This window comes from Solanum dulcamara, chromosome 7 (assembly GCF_947179165.1).
Source record: "Solanum dulcamara chromosome 7, daSolDulc1.2, whole genome shotgun sequence".
Taxonomy (NCBI): domain Eukaryota; kingdom Viridiplantae; phylum Streptophyta; class Magnoliopsida; order Solanales; family Solanaceae; genus Solanum; species Solanum dulcamara.
The window spans coordinates 8,993,991-9,005,584 of NC_077243.1; the positions used below are offsets into that span (position 1 = coordinate 8,993,991).

General features: G+C 33.8%; 1 protein-coding gene across 1 annotated transcript; it reads left to right on the plus strand.

Moving 5' to 3' along the window:
• Window positions 1-5,106: 5,106 nt before the first annotated feature.
• LOC129894489 (pentatricopeptide repeat-containing protein At1g74750-like) lies at window positions 5,107-10,466 on the plus strand. Its single transcript, XM_055970208.1, has 2 exons — window positions 5,107-5,235; window positions 6,897-10,466. The coding sequence occupies exon 2, from the start codon at window positions 6,900-6,902 to the stop codon at window positions 9,492-9,494; it is 2,595 nt and encodes an 864-aa protein (XP_055826183.1). The 5' UTR covers window positions 5,107-5,235; window positions 6,897-6,899; the 3' UTR covers window positions 9,495-10,466.
• The last annotated feature ends 1,128 nt before the right edge of the window (window positions 10,467-11,594 follow it).

The following is an 11,594-nucleotide window of genomic DNA, read 5'->3' on the forward strand; positions in this document are numbered from 1 at the left end:
ACATGGAGGCGAATGTAGAACGCTCTATTATGCAACTGGTGATATCATTGTTAGGGTGGTATTAGTTCCACAAAAAATAATGATAAAGGGGTAATTAATAAGTCGTCCGATTAATTTGAATGTGAAATCGACTTTTCGAGACAAGTTGAGAATGCCATTATTTGATGTTTTTTTCTCAATATATAGGATATTCATTAAACAACACTATATCATGTATATAAAGACAGGTGCGTAAGTAATCCATGCAATTGAAGGGATGGTTGGGGGATCCCATTAATTGGAAGCACACATTTGAGTGTTGTATTCAATGAAGAAGAGAAAACAATGATGGAAAGCCATGAGCTTTTTCATAAAGGGTATCTTTATAACCTGGCAATAGGTCTTATAAGTAGTTGTAGGCCAAACCAAACAGGAAAACATTAAAAAAGACCATGTTCCCAACATTATTATGTTGTTTGGTGAATGGTGTAATGTGAGAAGAAAAAAGGCATAAAGTGTTAAGCTTCCACAGCTCATCTTCTCACGCCAACTGAAAAGGAAGAGAAAAATAAAGAGGTTGAACATAAATTTTTTTCCTTTTCTTTTCTAGAGTTTTAATATACTTATCCCCTTTTTTTTCTTTACAATTAATTTCTCACGTTGATTTAATAAACTCTCACTCAACTTCTCACTAATGTAGTTTTTATAATGAAAAAAAAATACTTAATTGTAATCTTAATTAATATCACGGAAATTACTGAACTGTTTTTAATAACTGAAAAGTTAGTCGACGTTTTGCCCATAAATATCGTAGAAAGCTAGTCATTAGGGGGGAAAATGAAAAAAGACTTTTTATGTAATACTTAGAAAAATCAATCGACCTCGCGATGTGATACAATGTTAGGCAAAGTTGAACGAGTGTTTGGTTGATTAGAGAAATTATTTAATGCCTTGTTGTGACTTCGATGATAAAGTTAAATGATTTTTTATTATAAAAAAAAATAGCTTAGTGACTTCCTATGCTATATTTGTATAAAATTGAGTAATTTTTATGTTATAAAAACTTTCTACTTTTCCCTTTCTTCCTTTCTCGATCCATAAGAGACAAGTTCCAATTGCAACCAAGCATATTTATCGGGATCAAATTGGCAAAGTATTCACTTTAATTTTTGGATTGCTTATTAAGTTCAAGTCAACATCTCAAAACTATTTAAAGTTTAACCACTTGTGTAAACCGTAAAAAAATAAAATTAAACACAAATCATTGAAGGGGGGCGGGAAAGGGTTTTAAATTGGGAAGAAAGGGGAAATATTATCGAAATTGCGGGTACTAATTTTGCATGTATTAGTTATGAAACTAATATGAATATTAGCAAACTAACTAAAAATTATTTATCAATTATGTTTTTCAAAATTTTCTCTTTAGGTTAGGAACCCATCAAAGTGGCCCAAACCTCATAAATGATCAAATTCAGCCCAAATACAATTGGTAGGATATGTGGTGAACAGCCCATTGAAAGCTTCATCACAAAAACTATATCAGCCCATCAAGTTTTGAGGATTTCCAGTGTTATCATCAAATTCTATTTTAAAAAAATTACCAAATTACACATCTTATATTCCTATATTTTCAATTATTCTCTACCATTTGTAAAAATTTCAAAAATCTCTCTTATGATACATAAGAATGATATTGATACATCGCGATTTGATACATAGAGCCCGTTTGGATTGGCTTTAAGTTGGTCAAAACCAACTTAAAACCCCTTTTTAGCTTTTGGACGTGTTTGTCTAATGCTGACTTTAAGCCATAAAGTTCTTAAAGTCAGTCAAAAATGAAAAGTTAGGATTCCTAACTTTTTTTTCCAAAGAGCTTAAAGTCATTTTCTTTGACCATGGAAATTACTTTTATATCCCTTATATTTTAACTAAATTCTCAAACTACCTTTTTTTATTCTTTTAACCCTAAAATTCACATCATAAGCACTTTTATCCAAACACTCAACTGCTTATTTATAAAAATAACTTTCAGCACTTCATACAGAAAAGCTACTTTTTTTAAGCTCATCCAAACGGGTTCATAAGTACTTTTCGTGATACATCGCTAGTTGATACAAACCAAACACAAAATGTATCAGTAAAACATAATTTTTACTGCTATTTTTGTTGTGTTCATGATATATTAGGTGTTATAAGCTGATTCATAAGTTTTTTTTTTTTTTTTATGGGAACAGACCCTACACGAGGCTCCCACCTCTCGTGCACAGTCAGGGGTTAAGCAACACCCCCAAGCCTTATTCATAAGTTTTATTGATATTACAATGTTTGGTTTGTATCAACTAGCGATGTATCATGAAAATGACTTATGTATCAAATCACAATGTATCAACGTCATTCATATATATCAAAAATCTAAAAAGAAGAGAAAATTCGAATAATTACCAAAAAAGTCGGGATAAATTATAATTGAGCTTTTTAAAAGTAAAACACCCTTCTATTTTCTGTCTTGAAGATGTGTTAGAAAAAAAATGTAAATAAATGCATCCATTACTTTCGGCTTTTTTCTCTTATGGGGAAAAGGAAAACAAATGGCAAAATATTCCTTATATGCTACTTGATAGTTTTTACTTATTATTACTTCTAAAACATGTGATTAGTAATAATGAATCACAATAATTAACTGTTACATTTATATAGGTTGCTCCTTAATTTCATTTTACTTGACCTTTATTGAGTTGACAATTTCCTTCGACAAATTATTTATTATGAGCTTATTTTATGAAATTATCCTTATTAAATATGTTTTGAAAATTTAAGTTTGACTAATACTCTATTACTTTATATAAAATAATAAATCTGTGTTGATTTGCTAAAATAAATATATAAAAAATCAAATTATTTTTAATATAAGTATCAAGTAAAAGAAAAAGGGAAAAAATATTTAACAAGATAAATAAATCGATTAACCGTCCAATGTAATAGCACACACATAGTCTTGACGAGTCAATTAGAATGCTAAATAGAGTATATTAGCAATGTTTGCATTAGTAATGTTTGTATTAGTTATGTTTATATTAATTATGCAAATATTTTTTTATGCATTGTTTGGTTTAGTGTATTAAAAATAACATATATTGCATAATTGTTTTTTTTAAAAAATTATATATTTACAAAGATATCCTCCACAAATATGGTGGAAAAAAATGTAACAAAGGGTTTGAGAGACAATTGAGTCTTTAGATATGCTAATGCATGCATTAAATCCTTTGCATTACTAATACCATGATTTTCATATATTAGCAATCCACTACTCAATATACAATAGAATATGTAAATAGCATTAGTTATACACAGACAGACTGAAAATGTGTACTAAACAAAATACTATTAATATACAAAATTAATGTATGCATTATTTCTTTTAACACACTCTACCAAAAGACCGAGAACATTTAGTTGTGTCAATACATTACTTAATTTTTTAATAAAACCTTGAAGGGACCATTGGAAGGGTCCATAGGTTTTTAGAATTGGAATTAGTCATAACTGATGTTTGATCTTAATTAATATTGAGAGTAGTCTCTAGAGGATTAGCTAATGGACGTGAGCTTTGAATGTTGATTGAACTGATTATTTATTGTTTAATTTTTGTTTGGGGGAGAGCCAAATGCAAACACACAATGCACTATCGATAATTATCTCATTTTTTCCCTCCTCCCATTCAATAAAAGGCCACATATCAATTTCCTATTCCTTAGTTTCAAACCAATTAAACTGGATCATATAAATACTCGCCGCTTCATTATTGTTCAACTCATATTATTATTATTCAAAATAAAAAGAATGAAGTATTTTTTTATAACAACTGTAAATTATCATGAACATGCTATAGTTTCATACTTATGAAGTAGTGCATCTCAAAACCAACATATGACCGGAATGAGTGGTCTTATTTTATTTTACTCTCAATAAATTCTATTGACACCTTTATGTGAATATAAATATTTGACCTTGTATATGTAATATAATTTAAATTATTTAATGGGCTAAAAAGACAAAGGTTTTTTGGTTTCACAGTTACTTTGAACCCCTCCCCCTCCCCCTTCCACCCAAACCCAACCTAAGATAAAACAAGAGAGTGAACGAATTCAAAAGTTAAGGGTCGAAAATAAAACACACGAGCATCAAGAGGGCCAGAAGAGAAAAAAGAAAAAGAAAAAGATGTTATTGTTAATAATAATAAAATAATTTACCGCGTTTGACCTTAGAGAAAAAAATACTTTCTTGAAGGCCAAGACATGTTTCGTAAGCAGTGTCATATGGATCCACTTATTTATGTTAAAAAAAATCAGTAAGAACCCGACAATTCCCCAAAGAATTTTACTGAAAAAATATTACTTTTTTTTTAATATTTCAAACCAAGCAATCCCTTAAATGATTAATTTCGTTCAGTTCAACAATATTAAATATGTCAGATAATTTTTTAAATATATAGTTTGAATTGCCAACTAAACTAAAATTAAATTATGAGAGTAGCTCTTTAAAGTTTTTAAGTTCTTAATATTCTCTTGTGGAAAAAAAAAATCCCTTGTCAATTCACAATAATAAAAAAAAGACTCAGACTGGTTTTTGCAATTCTTAAAATTTGTTTTCAAATCTCAAATTTTATATTTTATAGTTAAAATTGAAACAATTGATCAATGATACATAAATACCTAATATCTATTATAGAACTATAACTTATGGTCCTAAAAATCTAATTACCAAGTCATAATCCAGTAAAATATTCATAGTAAATAAAAAGAACTTCCTAGAATAATGCAACTAATCCACATTGAATAATACTTTCCAAAAGTCAAATAATCTTAAATATAGGAGATTAATCCGAGTAATACGAAAAAATAAAACTATAAATAGGATAACAAGAAATTAATAGGAAGAGTGATGTTTTTAAACGTGAAGGCAAAGAACACGTGGATCAAGTGAATATCAGAGAAATAGCCAAAAATATCATAAAAGTAGTGTTAAAGTAAACTGTACAAAAACAAAAAAAAAAGAAGAAAATAATTTAGTCCTTAACAGTCCTTGTAAACCCGACTCATTTTCGCCAAATTGCTTGGAAACTCAATATAAAGCTGACGCCAAAAAGAGCCGTCCTCTTTAACCCTTTCCTCTGTAGTGCTATTCTCTTATTATTTTTCCTCTTTTACTTTTCATTCTTTTGGTGGCTCTGAAGCCGCGTCAACCAATTCCCAGGTATTCTATTCTCTTTTTCCTTTGAGTCTTTTTTCTTCTGTTATCTGTTCTGAGCTTGATGAATCACTAGTCAATGGCTGTCTTTCTGGGCTTTTCTTGAGTTCTTCTGTAATGTGTTGATCTTTTCTTGGTTGTGTTTGCTGTGTTCTTTTCTCTGTTATGATGTTTTTTTTCTTCTTAAATTACTGTTGAGAGAATGGTATTTGGATTTGTAGTGATGATTTAGAATGTGGGGTTGTTTTCTTTTTGCTGAATCTGATAAAGATTGGACCTTTTTTTTTTTGTTTACTTTTTTCCTGTAAATGGAAGGAACCAGTTTCATTGCAAAATGTCGTCTTGGTGAAAAGGGTTATTTACCCTGGATTTAGTTTACTAGGACAGAATATATCGAATATAATGTTTGTTATATGCAAACATGTAGTTATTCAGACTTGCTGTTATATGTTTTTGACTTCTTAACTTTCTTTCTATTTTTCATATTTTCACCCAATTTTTTTGCTGTGTGGGAGAAGTGTATACATTTTAACTTTTAGTGGAACGTGTAGCCTTTTCAAATGACTGTGAGGGACAAAATCCTTGTAATTTCTTCTAGTATGTGTTATTAAACATCCAGGAGACCAGGACTTTCAAACACTAGATTCTAGTTACTAGGTTTTGCAGTGTTAATTAGGGACAATGCCTTGGTATGTTCTTATTAAACAAACATGAATCAGTATGTGTTGGCACATATTAGTCTTTGTCTATGGTTTTCTGAAATTGCTTTTGATTGATATATTTAGTTTTCTGCTTTGTTTTCTGAAAATGCTTTTAATTGATAAATCTGTAAGGGTTGTAGAAGCTTTTTAAATTTCTTTGAGTTCAATCTTCTTGTCCTTTCCGTAAAAAAACTAGATGTGCTCGAGGTTGTTAACATGCTACAAGCCTATGACAATGTAAGTTTAGCTCATCATTGCCTCATAGTGCTGTGGTTGAGCATTCTCTTTTCTAGTATTTAACCTCTAATTATTATAAGTAGGTCATATAGTTGTGGAACTTCCAACTCTATTGTTAGCCCTAGATATTATGAGTTGCTGTATTTCAAACTCTCTATCCTTTGTCTTCCCCCTTGGAAGCCCCCACTGGAATCATGCTGGTCATGCTCAACAATAAGAAGGCATTCCTTGGGTTAGTGAGCGGAATATGTGATGATTAATGTTGTGATACCTTTGATGGGTGATGAATATTGATATTGTCTAGCCATGTATATGAGTCAATGAGTGCTGATGTGGACATGCTTATTTGAGATTTTATGATGACATAGTCTATTAAGCCAAGTGTCCAAATGATAATTTATCATGTCTCATTAACTAAAGTAGGCAACCAAGAAATAATCATAGGATTTGAATGATATTTCCAGAAAAAGTCGTCAATTTATGAATTTCATGTAGAAACATAAGTTAATATGCAGCATTGGTTGCATGCATACTTTTGCCTTGTATTGTACTTCACTATGCCATGGTGGCCACTTGACTGGCTAAGCAAATAATTTGGTGATTCCTAATTCATTTATGACTTGCTCTGCTGCTTTGAAGATCCTGAGCATCTTTTGGCATTTTCATTATATTTCAATCATGTTTAAGGTCTAAATTTTTTTTTTCCGGCTTTTAAAATTTAACTTGCAGACTATGCTTCGGGCAAAGCAGCTCGGTACACTCTCCCAGTCAGCTAGGTCCTTTTTTCTAGGTGGATCACGATGTAGTGCAGCAGATGGAAGTTCCTGCACTTGTTCAGAAGATGACACTTGCATTTCAAAAAGGCCGCAGACTAGAAATGAGGTTCGACATCCACAAATATCATCCAACTTAGGGTCAAAATCCTCTGTAGGAGTTGGTGCCTTATTATCTGGAGATGCTGTAAAGGTTGTGAGCTCGAAAAAAAATGAGACTTTAGACTCTCCAGTTTCTAGGCCGCAGGCCATACCCGTATCTACCTTGTCTGGGCGGGTAGACTCTGTTAAATATGGTAACATTGATGCTGAGATTACTGTACAGTCCTCACCTCCCATCTCAGACCAGTTTGTTCGGGCAGGTATTGCAGCAGTCAGTTTTTTATCTGATGTGGTAAACTATAAGATACCTATGTTAGATGGAAGAGAAGTGCTTAGCTCATCCAACAACTGTGTGGTGGATCGTACAATCCCTGTATCCAATGTGAGACCATCAAATATAAAGACCTCCAGAAATGACAAACTTCAAGGAAAAGCTTCTACTGATACACCTGTAACATCAAACCTTGCAAATAATTCGAATTACACAAAAAACAAAGGTGATAAATGTAATTCAGTCAGAGGCAGGAATCCTGTTTCGAACAATGGTTATGGGGAAGTGGAGACCCATGGTGTCATCCCAGATTCTCGTGACCGGAGGAGGACAATACCTCCAAAACCCAGAACATATCCAAATCATAACATGACAAATGTGCGTGGCTCTGAAGGAAAGCTTAAGCATGAGATTCCTGAAGGTTTCAGCAGGCCACAACGAGCAACAAAGTTGCAAAATGCAGGAGTAATGGTCAGGCAGTTCTCTAATTGTAGTCATGTTGTTGGAACAGTTTCTCGCATTATACAACAGTTAAATTGGAGTCCTGAGACCGAAAATGCTCTTCGTGAACTCAACTGTTTATTAGATCCATACCAAGCAAACCAAGTTCTTAAGCAGATCCATGATCATGCAGTCGCTCTTGGCTTTTTCTACTGGTTGAAGCGGCAACCAGGATTTAAACATGATGGACACACCTATACCACCATGGTTGGCATCCTGGGTCGTGCTAGGCAGTTTGGGGCAATTAACAAGTTGCTTGAGCAGATGGTCAAAGATGGGTGCCAACCCAATGTAGTGACGTATAACCGTCTCATTCACAGTTACGGCAGAGCAAACTACTTGCGTGAAGCATTACATGTCTTTAATCAAATGCAGGAAGCTAGAGTTGAACCTGACCGTGTAACCTATTGTACTCTAATTGACATCCATGCAAAAGCTGGTTATCTTGATGTTGCCATGGACTTGTATGAAAGGATGCAAGATGCTGGGCTCTCTCCAGACACTTTCACTTACAGTGTCATTATTAATTGCCTTGGAAAAGCAGGCCACTTAGCTGCTGCACACAAACTGTTCTGTGAGATGGTCAATCAGGGCTGTGTACCAAACTTGGTAACCTACAACATTATGATTGCATTGCATGCAAAAGCTAGGAACTATTCTAGTGCATTACAATTATATCGCGACATGAAGAATGCTGGATTTGAGCCAGACAAGGTGACATACAGCATTGTAATGGAAGTGCTTGGCCATTGTGGCTATCTGGAGGAAGCTGAGGCAGTTTTTACAGAGATGAAAAGGAAGAATTGGGTACCTGATGAACCTGTATATGGTCTTCTAGTGGACTTATGGGGAAAGGCTGGAAATGTAGAGAAGGCTTGGAACTGGTATCATGCGATGATTAATGCAGGTTTGTGCCCCAATGTGCCTACGTGCAATTCTCTGCTCAGTGCTTTCCTTAGAGTTCACCGGTTGCCTGATGCATACAACTTGCTTCAAAGCATGCTTGAATTGGGTCTGAACCCTTCTCTGCAAACTTATACCTTGCTCCTCAGTTGCTGCACAGAAGCTCAAACATCATTTGACATGTCATTTTGTTGTGAGCTGATGGCAGTCACACGTCACCCAGCACACACATTCCTTCTGACCATGCCAGCAGCAGGACCCGATGGGCAGAATGTGAGGGATCATGTGGGCAGCTTTTTGGATCTTATGCATAGTGAGGACAGAGAGAGTAAAAGGGGTCTTGTTGATTCAGTTGTTGATTTTCTGCACAAATCAGGACTCAAGGAGGAAGCTGGATCTGTCTGGGAGGTGGCAGTGCACAAGAATGTCTACCCTGATGCAGTTAGAGAGAAAAGCTCCTCTTATTGGCTTATAAACCTCCATGTAATGTCAGATGGAACTGCTATCATCGCACTGTCAAGAACACTTGCCTGGTTCCGCCGACAGATGCTTATCTCGGGAATTTGTCCAAGCCGCATTGATATTGTGACAGGATGGGGCCGTAGGAGTCGTGTGACTGGATCCTCTATGGTGAGGCAAGCAGTACAGGAGTTGCTCAACATGTTCGGCTTCCCATTTATTGCTCAGAATGGGAATTCAGGGTGCTTTGTGGGCTGTGGGGAGCCTCTCACTAGATGGTTGGTCCAGCCTTATGTTGAGAGGATGCATTTGCTGTAGTGTTTGGTATCAAGATTTTGTAGCATAAATCACAGTTTTGTCATGGAAGAGGAACTGACTTCTGCAGGAATTAGAATGTACTTAATTATGTGCAGCTCGTATGGATTTCAGTTAGATTCCCTAGTTATGTTTTTCTAGCTAATCTCATATTCCGGATTCTTCTTTGTTTGAGTAATATCGTGTCCGCTGCCTAGCAGGGTCATTTTCCCAATTCTGTTTCATGGTTGATCACATTATTGGCTATTGGACGTGGTACTTTGATCAACCAAAAGAAGGAAATAGCCCCCGCTTTCTGTATTACCGTTGACAGGTTCCCCACTCCAGCTTTGATTTTTTAGTTCAATTGAATTACTCTCTCTGTCCATCTTTATTTGTCCACTATATTATTTTGAGATGTCCAATAATACTTGTCCAGTTTATAAAACCAATGAATAATTTACATGATATGTTTATTTTACCATTGCTATTAAATATTGTTCATTTTTCAATATTTTAGATGACCCTTATTTAATAAGGGTGATTTGGTAAAATTACTCTTATCATTTACTACTTCTTAATTCCTGTGCAAAGTTAATAATAGACAACTATTGTTGGACAGAAGAGTATGTTGCACTGCTTTACTTGTCTCAACTCCCAAGGCTGCGTGATCTTTTAGAAGAAATCTGTTCGTGTTGTATTGTGTAAGTCAATTATTTGATGCATGTTTGTGTCATCCGAAGCCTATAGATGCAGAACTCAGTACTAGGCCATTGTGATTGACTTCCATTGCTCATCTTAGCAGTTAGTACTACATTCATTGTCCATAGATTGTATACTTGTAGTCTGATTGAAGCTTAGTTTAGAGTAGTTTTTAATAGGCTTACTCCAGTTCATGACTCCCTTGGTGCTCACTGAGAATGAAAAGCAACTTTTCTGATGGGCAAATTCAGAATCTATAGTGAGTTCAGAATGATCATTATTTTGATTATTATATGTATACGTTTTAAATGTAACTTTAGTGGTGTCTTTTAGTGAGTTGAAATTACCAGTATGAGAGCAAGAAAAGTGAAATTGAGGAGCGTAGGAAAAGACAACCAAACCAGCTTTGATGAATGTTATGGACAAAAGCATAATTCGTAGAATATTCTGCATGTCTGCGTAATAAGGGAGTATATTTTATCACACCAAAGAATTTTGGTGTTTTTTTTCTTCTAATTGGACAGAAGGTCGTCCAAAGTCAAAAAGAAAAATAGTAGTAGATTTGCTCTTTTTATGTCATTGCCGAAAGATGCAAACATATATTTAATCAATTTTCTTTTAATCACAGATATTAATGATTTATGTCTCGATCGAAGGTGACTTACTAGGAAAGGTGTATATTAAGCTTGCTAATAATGATCATTATTTACATGTTCAGTCTGTTACGTACATGGGCACGCCGAAATGTATTCTAAATTTGTCGAGACCGGTTCCTTGAGACTTATTATAACCGGTCATTCACAATGAATGACCGAATACTAACACGGATCAAGGTAAATCATCATCGTGCACTAGGTTCGGAACAAACTAGAATCATCTCAGAACTAATCTAAATAGTTCCTTATCTAATCTTGAATTAAAAATATCACATAGTTATATAATATATGTATATTTTGTGTAACCTATATAATCAACCAATGTTCACATTGAAATTTATGAAGCCAAATTTCTTTCATTTTTATTTTTTTAACTTCTTCTCTGAACTACCGTAGAACTCTCTTACTTTTTTATATTTTCATTTTAAACATCTGTATGACATATATACATTACATATACACCGCTATACATTATTATTCATTATATATATTATAATAATTATTATTATTCATAATAATAACATCTATCAGTTGTACCAAAAGTAGTATGAATCGTACTGACGGAGATATGAACAAGGCCTACTGGTGATGTATCTGCTTTGTATAGTCATATACCTTATATTTAAACAATGTATTCACATTATTTCCGGAGAATTTGAGGCCAAAAGAAGAACATTATGTCAAAACCTTAAGAACCCCATTGTTTTTTTTTAACTATGAAATTTAAGCTCTACATATTTTGTTGCTTAAAATTTTATGTTTAAAG